General features: G+C 44.3%; 2 protein-coding genes across 3 annotated transcripts in view; one reads left to right on the top strand and one right to left on the bottom strand.

Moving 5' to 3' along the window:
• Positions 1-6,982, top strand: part of KLHL6 (kelch like family member 6) — a 61,960-nt gene extending 54,978 nt beyond the window's left edge. For both annotated transcript variants that reach the window (XM_075004394.1, XM_075004393.1), the window contains exon 8: positions 4,328-6,982. In XM_075004394.1, the coding sequence (XP_074860495.1) occupies positions 4,328-4,629 (302 nt within the window). In that variant the 3' untranslated portion in view covers positions 4,630-6,982. The remainder of the gene's footprint in view (positions 1-4,327) is intronic.
• A 9,414-nt stretch (positions 6,983-16,396) lies between these two features.
• Positions 16,397-17,386, bottom strand: GPR148 (G protein-coupled receptor 148). Its single transcript, XM_075004597.1, has one exon. The coding sequence runs from the start codon at positions 17,384-17,386 to the stop codon at positions 16,397-16,399; it is 990 nt and encodes a 329-aa protein (XP_074860698.1).
• Positions 17,387-21,383: the final 3,997 nt, after the last annotated feature.

Here is a 21,383-nt window from a genome sequence, read left to right as displayed (position 1 = left end):
TAAAAGAAGTCACGCACAGGTGTCTTCCTCTGTGTAGTACTCTCCTAAACTTAAGCCCTACGGCGAGTGGCAAATAATAATGGGAGCAGGATTGTGAAATCTGGAAGCTTTTAGTCATGAACCAGCATGTAGGCAGTGGATGTATGTATCAGTCGTTCCGTTTCGAGGACCAACATGGTAGAATGGTTTGGCTGGTGCATCCATGACTGAGCCACCCTATTTAGGATCCATTCTTCTCACCCCATGTGGGGAAGGGGCTAGCAAAGGTGCCCTAAACATAGTCCACCTCAATCCCCCTGACTGGATAATCACGTCCAGTGGGTTCAACTCCATGCAGTCGAAATTGAAGAGTAAACTTTGGAACATGGAATATTTGGACTGTAATGGACAACCCAGACAGTGAACAACCCAAAAGATGCACAGCAGTTATCACCCATGAGCTACGATGATTCAACATCGATATTGCTGTACTGGCAGAAACACGTAGACCAGAAGAAGGACAGCCAAGAGAAGATGGTGGAGGGTACACATTTATCTGGAAAGGAACCCCAAAGGAAGACAAACGAATTCATGGAGTAGGATTTGCCATCAAGAACAAACTGACAAAAATCCTATCTGAAGTCCCTGCAGGCATCAATGAGCTCAAAGCTTGCCAAAAACCAATAGGCAACTGTCATCAGGGTTTATGCACCAGCTCTAGATGCAGAAGATGATGTGAAGGAGAATTTCTACACCCAAATGGACACAGTCCTGAAAGACATACCCAAAGAAGACAAGATTATTGTCTTGGGGGATTTTAATGCCAGGGTTGGAAGAGATGCGGCTCTCTGGCAGACTACCATTGGGAAAGGAGTTGGCAACAGCAATTCCAATGGAGTGCTTCTCCTTACAAAATGTGCAGAACACAAGCTAGTCATCATGAACACTCTGTTCCACCAGAAAAACAAATTTAAGACCTCATGGCGACATTGTTGATTGAATCACTGGCACCTCACAGACTATGCCATCATCTGCGCTCAGGATCAGTGTGCTGTCCTCACACATGCAGTGACTAGTGCTGATGACTGCTGAACTGACTACCACCTTATTTGATTCAGAATGGTGATTAGGACTGTCACCAAATGGAGAAGTCAGAAGAAACAGATTCAATGAAAGATCAATGTACAAGGCTTGAAGGACCTCATCACATGAAATGACTTCCAGATAACACACAAAAGGAAGCTGCTGACAGTACATCCAGTAGATGTGGAAGAACACTGGTGTCAACTGAAAAATGCCATAATTGGAGCTTGTGGAGAAACCATTGACTACCAGACCAGGACACATCAGGACTGGTTTGATGAGAATGAAGTGGAATTTGAACTCTTGATTGAGGCAAAAAGGAAAGGCGTTAGGGCCTGGCAAAGTGACATCAATTCCATGATGAAGAAAGAAGCACATGCCAAGGCCAAGGCGAAAGTGCAATGTAAAACAAGGACTCTGAAAAACCAGTGGTGGACTGAGAAGGTGCAAGAACTGCAACATCTCACAGACTTCAACGATACAAGAGGTTTTTTCAATGCTACCAAAGCTGTTTATGGACTGAGAAACCACAGAATCAATCCCCTGAGATCAAAGGATGGCACACAACTCTTTAGACAATAAAGACAATAAAGCCATTGATTCTCACTGGAGGGAACACTACAATGAGCTCTTGAACTGCCCCTCCACCATGCTCCTAGAATCCCTTGACCAGAATTCTTCAACAGCCGCTTAGAGATGATCTTGCAACACTTCCTATCCTGAGTGAGGTCCAAGCTGCCATCAAAGTGATGAAGTGCAACAAGGCAACTGGACTAGATGGAATCCCCACAGAAACCTTTGGAAAAGATAGGCCAGAGCTCCACAAACAGCTCCATCTCCTGATTCTCAAGATCTGGGATAGGGAGAAGATGCCACATGATTTCAGAGACACACTGATCATCAGTTGTTTCAAGAAGGGTGACAAGTCGGACTTTGGAAACTATCATGGCATCTCCCTCCTGGCAACAGCAGGGAAATTCTTAGCTTGAATTCTCACAAACTGACTCCTGCTACTCTCAGAAGAAACTCTCCCAGAATCCCAGTGTGGCTTCCAGCCATTCCAAGGAACAGCAGACATGATCTTCACTGCCTGGAAACTGCAAGAAAAATGTCAGGAACACAACTAAGTCTTATATTTGAGTTTCATTGACCTGACCAACGCATTTGAGTCAGTCAACCATAGCACCCTGTGGACCATCCTCTCAAAGATCCTCTGCCCCCAACAATTCATTAGCATTTTAAGGCTGCTTCATGACAACATGACTGTCCCAGTATTGAGCAGCAACAGATCCCAAACCTCCTTTTGAGGTTGAAACAGAAGTCAAGCAAGTCTGTATCATTGCCCCATCACTGTTTTGCATCTTCATCACCATGACCCTTCACCTCTTTGATGGCAAGCTTCCAGAGGTTGTGAAGATTGTCTTAGAATGAATGGGAAGCTTTTCAATCTTAGGAGACTGAAGGCTAAAAGCAAGACCTCCATTATCTCGATCATGGAGCTCCAGTACACTGATGACAATATGATTGTTGCTCTTTCTGTCACAACCCTTCAGACCATATTAAATGGTTTCTCTGAAGTATATGAGAATCTCGGCCTCACACTAAACATCAAAAAGACCAAGGTGCTCCACCAACCTGCACTGGCGGGACAATCTCATGTACCTTTTATTGAAGTCAGTGGAGAACTGCTGGAGAATGTGGAGCACTTTCCATACCTTGGAAGTCATCTTTCCACTAAAGTCAACATTGATGTGGAAGTCCAGCATCATCTGAGCTGGGCAAGTTCTGCTTTTGCCCACCTGAGGCAAAGGTTCTTTGAGAATGGGAACATCTATCCCAAGACAAAGCTCTTTGTATACTGTGCAGTGGTTCTTCCTGTGAAAATACAAGCATCATTTGAAGGCACTTGAACAATATCATCAACACTTACTCAGGAGAATCCTAAATATCTCTTGGGAGGATGCGCATGAACAGAAGCGTCCTGGAAGAGTCAAATATGACCAGCATTGAAGCCATTATCATTCATCAGCAACTTTGTTGGACTGGTCACATGGTTTGTCTAATCAGTGCCTCCCAAAACGGATTCTGTTTTCCGTATTGGAGGAAGGACAGAGGAACATTGGGGGCCAGCAAAAATTATGTAATTCTGTAAAATTTTTCATGTGTGCTGATGGCACACATGAAAAAGTGCAGCATTGGTGTCAACACCTAGGAGAACCTTGCCCAGGACTGTCTCAAGTGGAGAGTGATAATCCGTGAGGGGGTGGCGCAGTCTGGGAGGTCCTACCACAGTACAGACGAGGAGTGGTGGAGAAAAAGAAAAGAGCATCAAAAACTGCCCCATTCCCCTCCAACAGCTACTCACACCTGCCTCTTCTGTGCTAAGATCTGTGGCTCCAGAATTGGGCTGATCAGCCATCAATGGACTCACAAATAGGAGGGTTACACAAAGATGTCCTACTTGTTATCAAGTGACTGCCAAGAGAGAGAGCAGGAAAAGGTGTAACAGGATCCAGTGGTTCTGGAGAAATTCTAGTCAGAGAAATTCTGACTAGAAATAGGACAGTTTTTAACTGTGAGGGTAATTAACCATTGTTACAACTTTCCTTGGCACATGATAGATTTTCTTATTGGCCTGTGTTATGCAGAAGGCCTGACTGGATGGTTGCAATGGTCCCTTAAGATCTAAGGAACTATGAAAAACAAACGGCCCTTTGTAGATCCTGTTGTGCCCTGTGTAATTTTGTTTTGACTTCACATTGGGGGTAAAGTGTTCTCATCTTTGACATTTGTAGTGATCTTAGGAAAGTCACTTAACTTAATAGACATTTGCAGTGACTAATTTTCTTTTCCCTTCATCCTCCCTTGCAGCGGATTTGTCAGTTTTCATTTCATTTTGTTTGTTTTCTATTTCTCTGTTATATATTCATTGTGCCAGTTCACTTTCAGCACTATTTCCAGATCTGAAGAAGTGGGTCTGCTCTGCGAAAGCTCTAATAAATTGTAATAAATTGTTAATAATAAATTATATTGGTCTTTAAATTATTTAATTATTAAGTTAGCCTTGAGTCTTTAATAAATTATTGTGTTAGTCTTTAAGATGCCACAGGACTGCTCTTTTGTTTTCTGAAGGTACAGGCTAACACAGCTACCTCTCTGTGACTATTTACAAGCGTCAGTGCGGGAACGTTGCTGAAATGTCCTATCTGGTTAGGAACTCCTTGAGGAACCAACAAGAGCAAACTAATTTCTGTTTCTGTTGCAGGGGGTGCGATGAAAGCTCTGTACTCGTACAGCCCACTTCATGACACTTGGTGCCTCGTGACTCAGTTCACTCATGAGAGAGCAAGTTGTGGGATTTCCCCTTGCAACAATAAATTGTTCATCACAGGAGGCCGGGATGAGAAGAATGCTGTCATTGCCACGGTGCTGTGCTGGGACCCCGAGAGCCAGAGGTTAACAGAGGAGTGCGTCTTACCTCGTGGGGTGTCCCATCATGGCAGTGTGACTCTCAGGAAGTCCTACACTCACATCCGCAGGATTGTGCCTGGAGCGGTTTCTGTCTGACTTTGGGAGAAAAGAGAGAGCCACAGATGACAGCCAAATACCTCAGTTTCCTTAAGGAGACAATGGCCAAGTAGACTGCATTGAAAAGATAGCTTCAAATGCAAACAGTGTTTGTTGGAGCCACTGCTACTAGCGTCCTTTCACAAAATAGCTACATGTGTGCTTGGCATCTTTAAAATCAGGAAATCTCATTTCCTCTGTACAGAACATGCCTTAAATTATGTTAATCCCTTCTCCTCCCAAAATGTGATGGGACAATCTGGAGTTTACTCCTGATGTACAAAACCTCCAGCAATACAAGAAAACTTGATTGCTTGGTGTCTGTCTCTGCTCCTACTGCAGATAGGAGAGTCATGCCAAATTTCAGCCTGGCCCATGTCAGATGTTGCTATGTTATTTATTGCTATTACCTCAGACTATGGGGCTTGTGGCACCACTCAAAGAAAAGGACAAGTTTTGTATGGAATGGAAAAGTTGCATCACTATCGAAACTCATGCATCAGCCTCATAAGTTACGCTTCTTTTCAACAAAGATGGAGCCACAGGATGTTATTTGAAATAAATAGACATCATCTTTTCATTTCCCAATGCCAGAAAATCCTCCCCAGCTGACTCCCTGGCTGAAAGAGTGAACAGAGCCTAATTCTTTCACCCAATACGGACGAGCCCTGATTGGATTCCACTGTAAATTTATCATAACTCTTTTCCAATAAAACCCACAGCAATCTCTTTTGCCTCTGGACTTGTTTACTCTTCTGGCTTAAAAAAAACCCTACAAGACTAGAAAGATCATAAAAACAGGCCCAAAACATTGCAAAACAATGACTAAACAAACCCAGGAAGGATTGAATAGCCACGATCCTGTCAGGCAGGGAGGGAGTTCCTATGTCTCCAAGATGACATGGACCATGGTTAAAAAGCAGTAGACACCATTTGATCTTCTCTCTGCCAGTGCTTAGAGACAGGGATGACCAGATTCAATCTGAAGTCCATGTTTCTGTTCAGCGGTTGCTAGAGCTGATGTTACTAATCAGCTGGGCGAGGGAGATTGAACCTAAAACCTGGTGCATGGCAAGTGTGGGTAAAAGACAATGCAGAGGATAGAGCAGATGAAAAGCTGTGTGAACCGGGCTCAGGAGTGGAACCACAAAGTTCCATTGCCACTAGAGGCAGAGCAGCAGACAAAACAGTGTCCCTGCTTAACTCCTGCTTTCAGGAGTGGGAAATGCACACCCAGGATGGCACCCCTGTATTCTGGGACATCGCTGACCTCAGGCAACCCATTGGGAATGCTGGGAAATCAATGGAGAGGCAGGTGACATGTCAAGGGGACCTTTGTCTGTTGGACTTTTACACTGCAAAGTGGGGAAACTGAGGCAATAGACCAATGCCCAAGTTACTGTGGGGCAAGTGTTGACTTACTGGCTGCATACTTTGGAATCACTGTTGGGATGTTTTCCCAAACTGACGCTATTTTCCCTCTCCTTTCAATAAAATTGTTCTCTTGATACACTCACTCATTGCTGGCCAGTAGGGAAATGTTGTCTCATAAAGGTGCCTAGGGCAGAGCTTAGTTTTCCCAGCTTCTTGGGTGGAGCTCGAGACAGTTCTCTATAGCAATGCTAAAAAGAAAGTCTTGGTAATGAACCTAGTCCTTGCTGTCCCTGGAACCAGCTGGCAGCAGGATTAGATCCATAATGCACTCCATGCCACTCCTAGCAGAGTTCAGATTCATTAAACTTCTGGGCTGTAGGCTCCTCATTCCTCCAAGGAATTCTATGTGAGGTTGGTTGTTCTTTGTGGGCTATTGGTTTTGAGCTACAGCAGGGGTGAGCAAGTGTTTTACGTTAGGCTCCACTTTTGTCATTGCCATTAGCAGCTCTCCCTGCCCCCAGCTGTCTAACATAATCCAAACTGATGGAAATTTCAGTTATGTTCATATGGAAAAAAACCTTTTGGCATATGCAAGGAAAGAAGTCTGCAGAATGTAAGAAACGTTATTGATTGGTGCATAAATGTGAATACACAGACACGAGAGTAATAGGTTTCAATATTTGTAATGAGATGGATGAGCCTGACACACAGCAGCCAATCACACTGCTTATGAAACTTCATCCCCACTCCCTCCCGAGGGGGCCTGCCTCCCACTTTGCTCACCCTGAACTACAGGCTACTGTCCTGGCAGGCTGGCTGCATTGAGTTCTTTTGGGGGTATTATCCCTGTTTTTCCATTTAAATGTTCTGTACAGCATCTAGAATTGCAGGCCCCAAAAGACAATATTTTAGGGATGGAGCACTGCCTGGGGGAGAGCATGATTATACATCCAAATAAAAATCTATGGCGATGCCTTTCAGTGGAAACCAATTCCTGCGTGTCTCAGTTTATTTTCTACTCTGTTGGTCTGTCTTGTAAAATGTGCCCTCTCTGCCTCCTGAGTGCTCTGTATTCTCTGCTCACCCAAAAGTCCTTGTCTCCTCATCACTTTCTCCCGGATTCTCTGTGGCTGTTTGCTCACAGCATCACCTCAGCAGAAACAGAAAGCAATGCAGCAGCTGAGCGCAGTGTGATGGTGAGGAGAAGAGACAGGCACTGGGAATTAGCTGGGGAGACATTCAGAAGGGCCTGGACCTTACTGGCAGGACAGTGAAGCTGTTCCCCTTCCCTGGCTGGAGGCTAGGGGCTGTGGACCATTTCTTCAGCTCCTGTCTTCCCCTCTGAGTGCACTTTGACTTCTAAACAAATGGGCAAATACGGCGGCAAGGTTAACCTTGACAGCTTGGCTGCTCCAGAGTGGACTGTTCCCTCTGCACCTTGTACATTTATTTGGATGATGAGACTGTGAGCGTTGGGTCCCATCTCCAAATTTTGCCCCGTAGATGGCAGCATTACGCCAGCTTTTGTTTCCTTGTAGGACTTTTTTTTTTTTTTTCCTGGAATGCATCTGCACAGAACAATCTGTCAAGAAGGAAAACAATTCCTGGGAGCTGCATGCAATTTCCAGGAGATGGACAAAAGGCCACAGGCAGCGCTGGCAGGTGGGCAGAACCTCTCAGGCACAACACACTGGACAGGTCTTCAGAAACAAAAATAACGGTGGCAGGGTCAGGGCCTATGGCTGGGAACATTGTCAGATCATTTCCTTCCTGCTGAAAACAGCCACGTCACAGTTAAATCAAAAGACACAAAGCAAACGATCTACGAAATACTAGATTAGCAGCTACACTGGCAGCCGCTGTCCTCTGCATTTAAACGTCTTCTCCTCTTTTTCTGTCCTCCCTTTTCCTATAAACACTGCTGCACCTTTTCAGTTATTTCTGCCCATTTGTCTGGTAACACTCCGCCTCCTCCGCTCCTCCGCTCCTCCCTCCAGCTGCCTGGGCTGTAGCAGTGTCATGGCGTGAAAATCATGTGTGCTTGCAACTCTTACTGGTGGCAGGAAAACCCTTTTGCTCCCAAGGGACAGTTCATTACAGCAATTTTCCACAGAATGTCAGTTAGAAACGTTTGTTTTCATCCTAAAATCCCCCTTCTCCACCATTCCGTCTCCCCAGTATTTTCACCCTTAGTCTGCTCTTCCTCCTTTTCTATTCTAATCTCCTCTCTTTCATCCTCACTTCCTGGGGTCCCCTTCTTTCTCCAGGGTCCCCAGGAGCTCTCTCCCTCCTGACTCTTTCCACCCACACTACGCCTAACTCGGCCAAGCCCTGTGCTCTCTGCAGTGAAGTGGTAGCAGCACCAAGCTGCATATGGTAAATACTCTCCAGCCCCTCAGCTGTATGGCCCAGACGCCAGTCTGGGCCAGGCCTGTCCCGCAGCTGGCTTGGAGACACCGTAGCTATGGCTGCGCTTCCACCACGGAGGTCATGGATTCCATGGTTTGCTGCAGCTCCTGTGACTTTTGCAGCTGTAATGGCCAGTTGGGCGGACCCCAGTTGCTTAGATGCCCCGTGTCCAGCTACACCCAAGGGAGCATCCAAGTGGCAGTCCAGGGTGGCTGGCCCCCGGAAGCACCAACCTTAGAGCAGCATTCAGTTCTTTTGACCTATGCAGGGGACATCCATCCTCCCCCAGTATCTCCAGAGCAACATCTGGGGCCCAAGGAGCTGGTAAATTATAGTAGGGGGTATTTATACAAAAAGTCATGGACAGGTGAGAACCATGACCAGCCCATGACTTTTACTAAAATATCTGTGACTAAATGCTAGCCTTCGTCATAGCCAAGCACACAGAGCTAGCCTTCCCTTCACGTTGGTAGCCTGGCTAACACATGGGTCTCCCCGAGGAGAGCTGGGCTCCATTCATAGCTGTGCAAGAAGTGAGCTTGAAGAAGACTACCCTGCTCCAAGAGGCTGTGAGTGATACTGGCCTCACTCCCAGGACAGGCGCATGAGGCTTTGGGAGTAACACAGGCTGCAAAGTACAGAGGGCTGTTAATGCTGCTTGTTGAATGAGGTGCAACTAGGATGCCTGGCTTCTGGCTTCTGGCTCCTCCCCCTAAGGGAAAGATATTTTTATAGGACTAAGTGGTGTGTGAAGTCCCCCTCTCATGGGGACTTTTCCATTACTACCTCCAATCCACAGCTAAGGGCAGAGAGAACTTTCCCTCAATCTTACCGGGCTGGGGTAGCTCAGCTCCTTCAGACTTCTTGGCTAGGTAAGGGAAGAGTCACCAGGCAGTGGGGGCTTAAGTGGGATCCGTCAGGATGAGCCAGAGTCTGCCCGTAGGCAGAGCAGCAGCTGACAGGTGATACCCCATCTGGGAATTGCCCTGCTGCTCTCTGGCTCCCTCTGTTCTCTCCAGGCAGAAGACCACAAATGAAAATGCTCCTACACTAAATCTCTTAGTCTTGGCTCTAGTTGCAGGAAACCACATCAGGTATTACTCGTTCCTGGGCAGTCCTCACCCTACCCAGATCCCATTGCCTTTTGTTTTGACGTCAGTACAGATCAAGGCTAAATGTGGGCGTTTGTAGCACCAGGCTAGGAGTGATGCACAGCCACACCCAGCTATGTTTGCGTGACTGGCTGCTGATCTGCTTCCTAGAACTTGGGTGCTGTTCAGCTTCGTTCGCTGTTCACACACTACACTGATCATCCTGGCATAAAAGAATAGATAAGTCAGATTAGCTGTTCTCATTCTCTTCAGCATGTTGCGTTCCTTCCCCACAAGATGATGCAACTCCATGTCATCTGAGGAGGCCGGAACCTGCAACAGACATAGGTTGGTGTGCCTTTTTGGATCTCCTTCCATGGTACCCCTCCAAAAGCTCAGGAGCTGTGAAGTCTCCCTGTTTGGCTCACATGACACCATCGTGTTAGCAATAGCAACCTCCAGCTGTTGAATAATTCAGTTGCTTAGAAAGAAGCTTCCAAGCAAATCCCCAAACACTAATTCATTCCTCACTCTGTTTAGCAGACAAACACAAAGCAAACCCCACAGAACCCCATTTTAGCAAGCCGCAGCCTGTTTAATTAATGAGTCTTTAATTCTTCACTGGTACAGTGCCAGGGATTCTTCTCCATGGCAACCTGTCTTTGTTAATGTAGCCCCTACCTCGAAGTGGTTTATGAGTCTGCTATTAGCCTAGTCCTGTGTGTCAACAGAACATTATGAATGCATGTATGCACTGCCTCCTGAAATGGATCAACCCCCAGCCAATTTACTCTCCATGTGCTGCAGTTGGATTCTTAATACTGCTGGGAAAACTAAACTATATGACCAACGATTAGAGGATGAGCAAGCCATTCACTTTTCTCCTTCCCACTAAAGGAGCCTATTTTTCTTATTGCTTTGAAAGGACATTCAGTTGCAATCCAGCATCCTTTTCATTCGGATTAATATTGTCTTTGCGTAACAGTGCAATTTTAGCTTTCAGTTCTGTGCCTGCTGATGATTTTTGTTTTGATTTCAATATTATTATTGGTAACAGAACAGAACTCTGGTCCTGGAGCAGAACTGTGTCATGCCAGAACCACTATCAATGCCCTAAAGAGGTGGCAATCTCAATAGAAGCAGGGTCTTAAAGTACTCTTTGCCTAGTCATATGTTACATTGATGAATTCAGGTGTCAGGGCTGTCTCCCCTCTCTGACAGTCTGAGTTCAGAAAGCAAGGGCCTGCAAAAACCTTCAAAATACCTTGCCACTATGGGCTCTGCTTAAAAAAAGCTCCCCAAGGTCACAGATGCTCTGACCCTGGTGGGTAATTACTGCCACCACCAAGTGAAAAAGCCCAATTAAACCTAAGAAGGCACCTTTGGATATTTCCCTGTGGGGTAACCCCCAAGCTTCACTCTTTCTTCAGCAGATAGCTTGGAAACAAAGAGCTGTAATCTGATGGCAGACCCTTTGGTCTAGGCATGATAAAGAGCACAGACACTCCTCTAGGACACAGGAATAAAGCAGTTGCCTTAAAAAAAGGAGTTTATTCACAAAACAAAAGCTGGAAAAATACCAAGAAAGTAAGTAAACATATTTGGTTGCTGGATATAATACACTCAAAACATCCCGGCTGGAGCATAGAGAATTACTTCCCTGGGATTCAGTTTAGAAGTTACAGAGTAAAGGGGAAAAATCATCAGCCTGAGAAGTCTCACACCAGATTCAAAATAAAATTATGCTGATTGTGCCTAACTGAACTATGATCATGATGTGGCCAGGTTATTTACTGGATTAATTCAGTCATCAATCATTTTTGTTTGTCTTCTCTGCATCAGCTGCACAGACAAAGACCCCTCACACTGCAATTGTTTTCAGTTCAAAAATATTTCTCTTTCTCCCATTGGCTGACCTGGCTGCTTTCCAAAGGGACCTCCATCCCTCTGGGTTTAACCCTTTACAGCCATTCATTCATGACCGCAGGCATTTATCTTAGCTGAAAATCTATCTTTTTGCTCGTCTCAGAGAGGTAGCCATTTTAGTCTGTAACTTCATCAAAAACAAGTAGGTCTGTAGCACCTTAAAGACTAAAAATGTTATTTATTTACATTTCACATTCACAATCTCACATTTAAGAAGTCGTTAGTCTTTAAGGTGCTACAGAACTGCTCATTTTTTGTTTAAGTTTAAAAACCAAAAGAGTTTTATTTGTCGAGCTGCGACTGCAGAATTAGATAGAAACAGGCATTTGAAAAATATTTAAGAAAATCCACATTACCTATGTAACCTTTCTGCCAGGTGGAACCATCAGCAGCCAGGGCCATGTTACTATCTCGGGGTTCCTGTCCAGCCATCCAGCACGGAACCGGATCAAGCCCCCAGTAACCAGGGAAATTCACACAGCTTCCCGGGCTGCTCTGAGAGGCAATGCTTCCCCACTCACAAGCACAGGGTGTGAGGGTAGAAAGGGAACTTTTAATGAAAGGGAGGGAAGTAACTTGGCATTCATTTGGGAAAACACCACAAACAAGGTTCATAAACACAAAGTGTGAGAAAAAGTCCCACTCTGAGGAGGCTGGGCAATGCCCTTTTGCACTCAGGTTAAGTCCAGCAACACGTCGCCATTGTCATTATAGACCAGAGTTTGGCAAAGTGGCTCCCAGCCTGTCACTGTAAGCCACTGGGATGCTGGGACATTTTGTGTACCTAGAAAGTCTGCAGGCACAGTGCCTCGCAGCTCCCAGTGGCTGCAGTTCGCTTTTCTTTGCCAACAGGTGCGGCAGGAAATCATGTCACTTCCTACGGTTTTCTTTGGCAGGGAACAACAAACTATAGCCACCAGAAGCTGAGTGGCTTCATGCTTTCAGATGCTCCAGGTGCACAAAATGACTGGCACGTCAGCAGGTCACCCTGACAGGCCAGGAACTGCAGCTGGCCATCCCCGGACATAAAGGGTGGCTTATGAAAGGGTGATAGTTTTGCCATTTTTACCTCTCCATCTTAGGAGGAGTGGGGCTGTCACCTTATAAATGAATGGGATAATGAACAAGTATGTATGGTAAGTTGATTACAATGAGCAAAATACCACCCTACCTGCTGACTATTTAGAAAATCTAAGCAAAGCAGGAATAAAGTGTATTTAGATAGACACATCCAGGGTCTCCCGCTTCCAGCTAGCTATGAGGGAAGCATTCCTTCCGCTCTTGCTTACTTCTACACTACCTCAATGCTGACAAAGCCAACTCTCTTGGGTTTTTTCTGTTAAATCTCCCTTCAGAAATTAGACAATAGATGGAATCAGCCATTTATGGAACAGACATATTTAATATAAATTAGTAAAATTGCAGGAGTTTACTAAGCTTAACAGAGCAATTAGCAAAATTTTAGCAAGTGTATTTTTAAAATATAGCACGCTTGTGTGACTGTTATAAACACCACAGGACACTGAACTGGATCTAAAATTTGACACATTACTCTAAATACCAATTTAATTCTTTTTCAAGTCATGGATGACACAAGATCAATTCTCCAAATTCAAGTCTGATCTCATTCAGAATCTCCACATTATAAAGACAATAGTCAGGTGCATTAACCATTTAGGAAGAAAAATCTATGAATTAAACTTATTCAGATAGATTGTTTTGGGCATTCTAGAACCTTTATTGACTAACCCTCCCCTCCAATTCTGCACATCTCTAACACTGAAACCCATTGAAATGCTTAAAAAAGAAACACTGGTGTTATTTGTCAGTCGCAGGAATGGAATTTGGCAAACTGTCTCTGCAATGAGTCTCAGAGACATAGCTGTTGTAGTTTGTATCTTCACAAAACAAAAAAGCAGTCCTGTAGCACCTTAAAGACTAACAATATTATTTATTAAGTGACAGAGACAAAGCCATGTTAGTCTGTATTTTACCAAATCAAAAAAACAGTCATGTAGCACTTGAAAGACTAACAAAATAATTTATTAGGTGATGTGCTTTCGTGGGAGAGACCCACCTGTTGAGACTCAATAGATAAATCGCAAAGGTCCAAAAATTGTTATCAGGTTTGACAAATCAGAAAAATTTTTGGTTTTCTGTGCTATATATATTGAGTTTGTTTTGGTATGGCTATGATGTGTAGAAGTGGGTCTGTGCCATGAAAGCTCATCACCTCATAAATTATTTTGTTAGTCTTTCAAGTGCTACATGACTGCTTTTTTGTTTTGATTTATTAAATGATGAGCTTTTGTGGAACAGACCCACTTCAGAGCTGGAACATAAGAGAATCAAATTTTTTCTTTAAAGTGTTTCAGGCCTGCTTTTTTTGTTTTGTCTCCACAATATATATCAAAACCCCAAAGGAATGCCATGAGTGATATTAAAATTACCTCAGTGCAGAGGAGTAGGAAGTATGGTGCTTGGTATCCCAGTGCATGAGAGGTGCATGGGATAAACAGAAAGTCAATGGATCACAGGTCCACTGATAAAAATCCACTTTAAAAAAACCAGACAGCCATGGAGTGGAAAAATCTTCAGCTAGAGAGAAAAACTCTTCTCCACAGTAAAACCCATACAATACCAGCTTCTTACTAGGCACGCTCATGGAGTCCATTAATATTTAGGGTTCAGGAAATCCTAATTTTCAATCAGGAGTGTGCACAACATGGAGTTCAAACATTTGGCTGACTGTTACTGCTTACATGACGTAAGAACCATATTAAACAATAGCCTTTTTTATGAAGGTGGCTGGTGCAATAAATATCTGTGGCATTGATAGTGAAGAGAAAATAAAAACATACAGCAGAAAGCGTATAATAGGCACTTTTTATTGAAGCATTTATGGAAATGGGTATTTGCACCGGAACGAGACTTGTGATTTTTTAGGTGGGTTTTAGACAAGATATTCAGGGATACAAACAGCCATCAGCAAATGAAACTCTGTTATATCATGAAATGGATTCACTTTAAAATATGTTAGGCCTTTTTTTTCACTGCCTGCCCCCCCCTTGGGGCAGTTCTTTACACAGGTGTCAAATGACTGCAAAGTACATATTAGTTGTAGTTATGTTTAGCAGTGGTTCGTTAGCCTAGGCACCAAGTCTGGGCTGCCTGGAAGAATCACAGAATCAAAGGGTTGGAAGAGACCTCAGCAGGTCATCAAGTCTACTCTCCTGCTCAAAGCAGGTGTTAGGTGCTGCATGATCGGTATGTCTACACAACAGTCTTATTTTAAAATACGCTATTTCAGAAGAGCTATTCTGGAACAGCTTATATCAAAATAACCCTGCTAGAAACAAACATGCATTTCAAAATAGCACTTAGATATTCCCCTTTCGAAAGAGGAATGCAAATGTGGGAAATCAAAAAATGTAAATTAGGCACTGACTTACATATCTCATGCTTCATTTGCATAATCTATTTTCAGAAGAATTTATTTCGAAAGGAAAAAAACAGTGTAGACAAGGCTCTTTCAAAAATAAACCCCATCTTTGAAAGAACCCTTCTTCCTGATACAAAAAAGGAAGAAGGGTTCTTTCAAAGATGGGGTTTATTTTTGAAAGAGCCTTGTCTACACTGTTTTTTTCCTTTCGAAAGAATTTCTTCCAAAAAGAGATTATGCAAATGAAGCACAAGATACATAAATCATCACCTCATTTGCATTTTCGATTTCCCTCATTTGCATTCCTCTTTTGAAAGAGGAATGCAAGGGTAAACACAGCCCAGTGTCCTAAAACCAAAATAGGATCTGTCAAGCCCTCCATGCTGGGTATGAGTTGTGCAGTAACTCCCTGGAGGTGAACACAGTAGTCACTATGCACACAGTAACATCACAAGGCATGTTTACACTGCAACAAAAGCCCAGGTGAGTTAGCTGACCTGTGCTAGGGAACCCTGGGGCTGGAGAGGTTGCATTGTATTTAAATCATATGTTAAAGCTTTTCTAACCCATGCTCAAACCTCTGGCTCAGGCATCCACATGGCAGTATGCACACCCATGTCAAAATAACCACAGCTGAGGGTCTCTCAGGGATGCACTCCACCCTCCAAACTACTGCTGTTCTGGCCGTAGGATCCTGATGTACTGTAGAAAAGCTTTACTGCCTGCCCTGCATGTTCCAGGAAGCAGCCTGTGAAGCCCATTGCCAACCCAGGAGGCGCCTTCTGAGAGTGTGTTTGCAGATGGGTGGTCAGAAGAAAATGGGTTATCATTGACCTGAGCTGCTGCTATTTGCATCATCAGGGTGACTTCCATTTTCAACAGACTGGGTTGTGGGTTGCTGGGAAGTTGTCCCAGGGTTTTGTGGGATACTTCTGGATGATTCCCAGGACCTGAGTCAAGTGAGGCTACATCTACACGGCAAAGAAATAGGGCTCACACCTGAGTCCTGGCTGATTCGAGCATGGACCCCTCAGGACCCAAAGTGTGAGCTCCAGGTACCTCAATTGCAATGTACACACAAGTGGCAGCTTAGCCTTGGCCCTGGGCTCAAGCACTGGCTTTTGTTGTAGTGTAGACATCTCCCCAGTGACAATCTTAGGTAATGTCATTTTATCAAGGGGCAATATCAGCCCAGGCAGCCAAGGTCAGCCACTGGTCTTTGTGCCATTGACTCTTTAGTTTTAACATTGCCCCCAACCCCCAGCGAGGCAGAAACGATCTTGGTTTAATGTTTGCTCCAAAGAACCCCTCTGCCAGGAATGGCGCAAGCTCCAGATATATAAGCAGTGCAGCCCCTATTGTTGGGTAGACATCAAGCTGTCTAACCCTCTGGCAGTGAGGAGACAGTGTGACTATGCAAGGCACAGCAATGCATTTGCCACCTACAAGTAAAGAGCTAGTGACAGGCTTACCTATTACAACAGGGCAAATGCAGCCCCTTGGCACTTACGCTAGTGTGAGTGCTTTACGGCGATACAATGGGCGACACAAGACTAAGGCGCTTCATTCTGAAAATGAATTTGAGAGAGGACAATATCTCCCTGTACCGAAGCCCATAGAGATAAGGTGACAAGGCCTTGGGCAGAAGCATCAGGACATTGCAGATGGTCAGAGACACCCAGATTCCAGTCCTTAGTCCAATGACAGCATTGCTGGAGAGGAATGCCTCCACCACCATGGCCAGCAGTGGAGAGAAATAAAAGAACAATATGGTGTGATGCATCAAGAAGGTGATGCGTGCTCTCGAGAAAATGTTCATCCATATACCCGACTGCCTTGTTTTAAAATACAGGATAATATAACAGCCATGTATTAAAGCCAAGCAGAGGAAGAGGGCAGTGACTGAGAGCACATAACAGAGTTTCACAGCACTGTCTCCATGCAGAGTCAAGACCAGTATTATTGGCACGGAGCACGTGTCTATGGGACACGGTGACGGCTTTTCAGTCACCTTCAGCACCAAGTAGATGATCGCTGGGAAAACCCCGGAGGAGACCCATATGAGCACAATCACTTTTTTCGTCCGCGAAGAAGGCAAAATGGTGATGTAGCGCAAAGGACACAAAACGGCCAAGAATATATCCAATACCATGGCAGCGGCGGTGAGCAATCCCCCACAGTAAGTCATGGCCAGCAAAAACAACAGGAGCACACAAGCCTGCTTGGGCAGTGTAATGTTCATGCCATTGAGAACTACGGAGAGGGTGTAGAATATCAGGTATATCAAATCACAAAGCAAAGTGTTTCCCAGCAGCAGGTACCTTGTTTCCTGGCGGATGCTGGCGCTAGAGAAAATCACAAACAGGATGGAAGGAATGACCAGGATGGCTGCCAGGAGACATACAATTGGAGGGATCAGGAACATTTTCATGTCTGTATATGGAGGGGAGATAATCCACTCTTGCAACATGTACCTGGAACGTTCATCCAAATACAAGGACCTGTTGGACTCCATCTCCCTCTCGAGGTGCAGGGTTGTATTCAGAATCCTTACAGAGGTGCAGGATGACAAGTTCATTTCTGACTGAGTGACTTGCTTTGGATTCAGCCTGGCAAAAGCAGGTGATGCAGTGGCTGTAACAAGCCAGGTAAACCACCAAGCCTTTTGTGGATAAGTTGATACCACTTACCCCTGGTATAACCCAAGGACAGATTGCCGAAAATCTGTAGTCCCCCAAGGTGCTTCCACAAATTTTCTTTTCTTTCCACAAAAGGTAATGCTGCATAAGGAAACAAAACAAACCCTCATGTGCTTTGAACTTCCAACTCTCTGAGAGCTCTTTGATCAGGAAATGAGCCAGTTGCTCATTATTAGCAACATGAGTTTGTTCTCATTGCGCGACCATGCCATAGAGCCAGATGGAACATGGCTTGATTAAACAGCTGTGATAGGGACATTCCAAATGTACTGAAGTAGTAATGTCATAAAAGCAATCAGATGCTGCTCGTATTGACTCACAGACAATAGCACAATATACTGCGGATCGATAAAAACGTCTCTCTTAATCCCTGTTGTAAAATAGTGTCAAGATGGGTTTGTTTAATGAAATCATCTTATTTATAGATGGCGTACATTTTTGACTGGCAGCTCTTTGGCTATGTTTTGTTAAGTATGATATGAAGAAAGTGTTCCTTTTGGTGATCATGAACCTTCAACCAATGTATCAGAGAGGTAGCTGAGTTAGTCTGTATATTCAAAAACAACAAGAAGTCCTGTGGCACTTTAACAGATATTTTGGAGCATAAATATTTTGGAACGTAAGCATCTGATGAAGCAGGTCTTTGCCCTCAAAAGCTTATGCTCCAAAATATCTGTTAGCCTATAAGGTGCCACAGGACTTCTTGTTGTTTTTCAACCAATGTGTATGGTTGAAGAGCTGGAGAGATTCATGTATAAGCAGTATCACCTGTTCACATGTCCTATAATATATGGGCATCATTACAGTTTGCAATCCCCATTCAGGTATGAATTCCTCATTAACTGCCCTGCCCTATAGACCAATTGCTATTACTGATCTTGATCTCCGTTAGGTGGTCTTGAAGTATCATGAAAGGAGAGTGTACAGCCCCGGGTTTGTGAGAAGGGAACCCCCAGGTTCCCCACCTGGCTGAAAGAGTGGAGTAGAGTCCAGTTCTTCTCTCCTCTGTCAGAAGGACTGTAGTTGATAGGTGGTGTTCCAGGTTTTGTAGTGTAAAGTGGGGACAAGCTGGGGCAGGGCCGGGGGTGGCTCTATCCCTTGTGCATAGTTCTTCATCTCCTAAGGGAAAACCCAAATATATGTTGTGTGTACAGGTTGTATTTTATATACAGGTGCTCTAAGTGGGAATAAGCAGCCATTAAACAGCGCCCCCCCCACCTCACGCCTTATGCTCAGACAGTGCAAAATGCCACCAGGGAAAGAAAATGTCGGAAAGATAAGAGACGACTTGTAAAATCTCATCTCACGAGGAGCCGGGTGAGTCAGAGGTCACCTTTTCACACCAGTGGCTGGGGGGGTCCCAACCTTAGGAGGAGATTGAACAATGGGTCTCAACATGACAATTTACGTTGGAGGCTGACAATGAATTAAGGATAGTGCCCAGACCAGGGGTTGGCACCCTGTGGCTCTGAAGCTGCCTGTGGCTCTTTAAAGACTTCTTAGTGGCTCCCAACACTGTAATTGCAAAGCGAAAAAAAAAAGCTTCTGATTATTTTCAAAAAATGGTGAATAACAACTCATATCTAACTAGCAAATGATTTGTGATCTCGAACCATTGGGTAACTCCCCCTAGCATCCTCCAGAGAGAGAAGTTTCGGGAGTGAAAATCAGGAACATAGTGGTACAAACACACACGTAAAGTGTGAGGAAATACAATAAGTAAAAAGTTTGTGAATGGCATGCAGTAAACAAGTAGCACATTACAAATCAGTGTGTGTGTGTGTGTGTGTGTGTGTGTGCTGTTCTTAAATAGGGGTTACAAAATGTGTGGTTTCATGTTATTTATTAAGAACCATCTCATATTCACATGTATTGCGGCTCTTGAATTGTTGAGTTTTTTTACCAAATCTCTCTTCTTGCTATTTTGGTTGCCGACCCCTGGGCTAGGAGTCCCAGTCATGGGGCAGGATCCCATTGTACTGCACGCTGTAAAAAGACAGAATAAAGAGACACGCGCCTGCCCCACAAAGCAGAAAGGCTTCCCTCTTCACACTGGTAGGAGAGGGGTTTCAGGCTGTTCAGCCACTTTGACAGGGAGGAGGGGGTGGAGGGCCGGTTTTTCTCTCATCTTGAGCAAACTGCAGAGCATGCAGGGAAAGAGGCAGCATCTGGTGGTCTTAAATACAATCTTAAATTTCCATTTTGGGAGGAAACCCAGGAAGAGCAGAGACAATGCAGGTGGCTGGAAGAGACAGCTCTGGGAAGGAAAATTAACTAACGAGCAGGGATTAAAAAATGGATGGAGAGAGGAGAAAAAACCTCCCTGTATTTTAATGGGAGCATCACTGGCTGGTCTGTGATATTTACTGATACGTTTTATTTGGATTTGTGGCCAGACTCATCCCTGCTATGCAGTCATTTACCCTGTGCAAAGTAGGAGTAACTGGTACCAAATTAGAAGGACATAATGTACTTGCTTTGCGTAGGCATAAGTGACCATACAAGGTACAAGAACATACAAGATACAAGGGGACTCACTTCTCTGAAAACCTCTAAGTTCCTGTATCAGAGGAGTAGCCGTGTTAGTCTGTATTGGCAGAAACAATGAGAAGTCCTGTGGCACCTTATAGGTTAACACATTTTTTTGGGGGGCATAAGATTTGTGGGCAAGGACCCACTTTGTCAGATGCATGTCATAGAATCATCAGAGACATGCAACTGACGCATCAGGTCTTTGCTCACGAAAGCTTATGCTCCAAAAAAATCTGTTAGTCTATAAAGTGCCACAGGACTTCTAACTTCCTGGTGATTCATGATAACCCACTGTGTGGGTGGTTTGCAGGGGCAAGCTGACACATTTTAATACGCATTTAGCAGAGAATGATAATATTCATTATTCACATAGCACCAGCAGGTTGCTCAACGCTTTGTAGACAACATGAATAGCTACAAGAAATTGTACCACCCCTGGAAGACGATGCATAGTCTTAACTAAGCAAGCCCTTGCTTGTGCAGTATACATGTTCTGGTCAGGCATGCCAGGTGACACAAGGCAAAATCATCTACAAGGCACCCAATGTCTGTGACTTATCCAAATGTATGTAAGTTTTGCTTTTCCTAGCATGCTGATAGGCAGCAAGCACTGGGCAATGTGTCAGGGCATCCTAGCAGGTTGCACCTTACAGGACAAAGTGGGTAAGGGGAAGAGTGACCCATGGTTAACTATATAGGGGATCTTTGTTGTGATGGTACCTGGTAATGAAAGCAGGTCATCAATAGTCTCTACAGGTGTGATCTGACATGTACCAAAGAAGATGTGATCAGAATTTTGCCGTTACTTAAACGAATTCAGGCTCATACTTGCCATCTGTTAATAAGCACTACAACTAACCTCATAAAAGACAAGCAAATTTAGTATGTAAAATATCCAAACTTGTAATATTTATACCATCGCTGAAAATAGAACAGGAAGAGGAACATGACTCAGGCCAGATGAAATCACAACCAACTAAAAGCTCTTTCATTATGACAGTAAATTCTCTTTACACAGCAACAAGAGAATCTATCATTAATCTGAAATCCCAGGAATGTTAATTCACAAGAGCATTTTCCACCAGCTGCTTTGCATTAAATGCGACCAAAGTAGCTCATTGTCGTCCCAGCTGCTAATTCTTAGCTGGAGGAGAAAATAACACAAATTTGAACAAAGTTGACCTGTTGCTCATGCACACAGTCCTACGCAGTGTTTACAATGGTGCCTTTATTAGCCCAGTGCTTCACAAGTTGATGGTACGTCACATTCATGAAAATTAT

This window comes from Carettochelys insculpta, chromosome 10 (genome assembly GCF_033958435.1).
Source record: "Carettochelys insculpta isolate YL-2023 chromosome 10, ASM3395843v1, whole genome shotgun sequence".
Lineage (NCBI taxonomy): Eukaryota > Metazoa > Chordata > Testudines > Carettochelyidae > Carettochelys > Carettochelys insculpta.
Note: the sequence above shows the minus strand (reverse complement) of the source record. Positions and strands in the feature narration are given on the sequence as shown.

Excerpts from the sequence above, each read along its gene's own strand:
- GPR148 (XM_075004597.1), bottom strand. The coding sequence starts at position 17,386 with ATGGAGTCCAACAGGTCCTTGTATTTGGATGAACGTTCCAGGTACATG.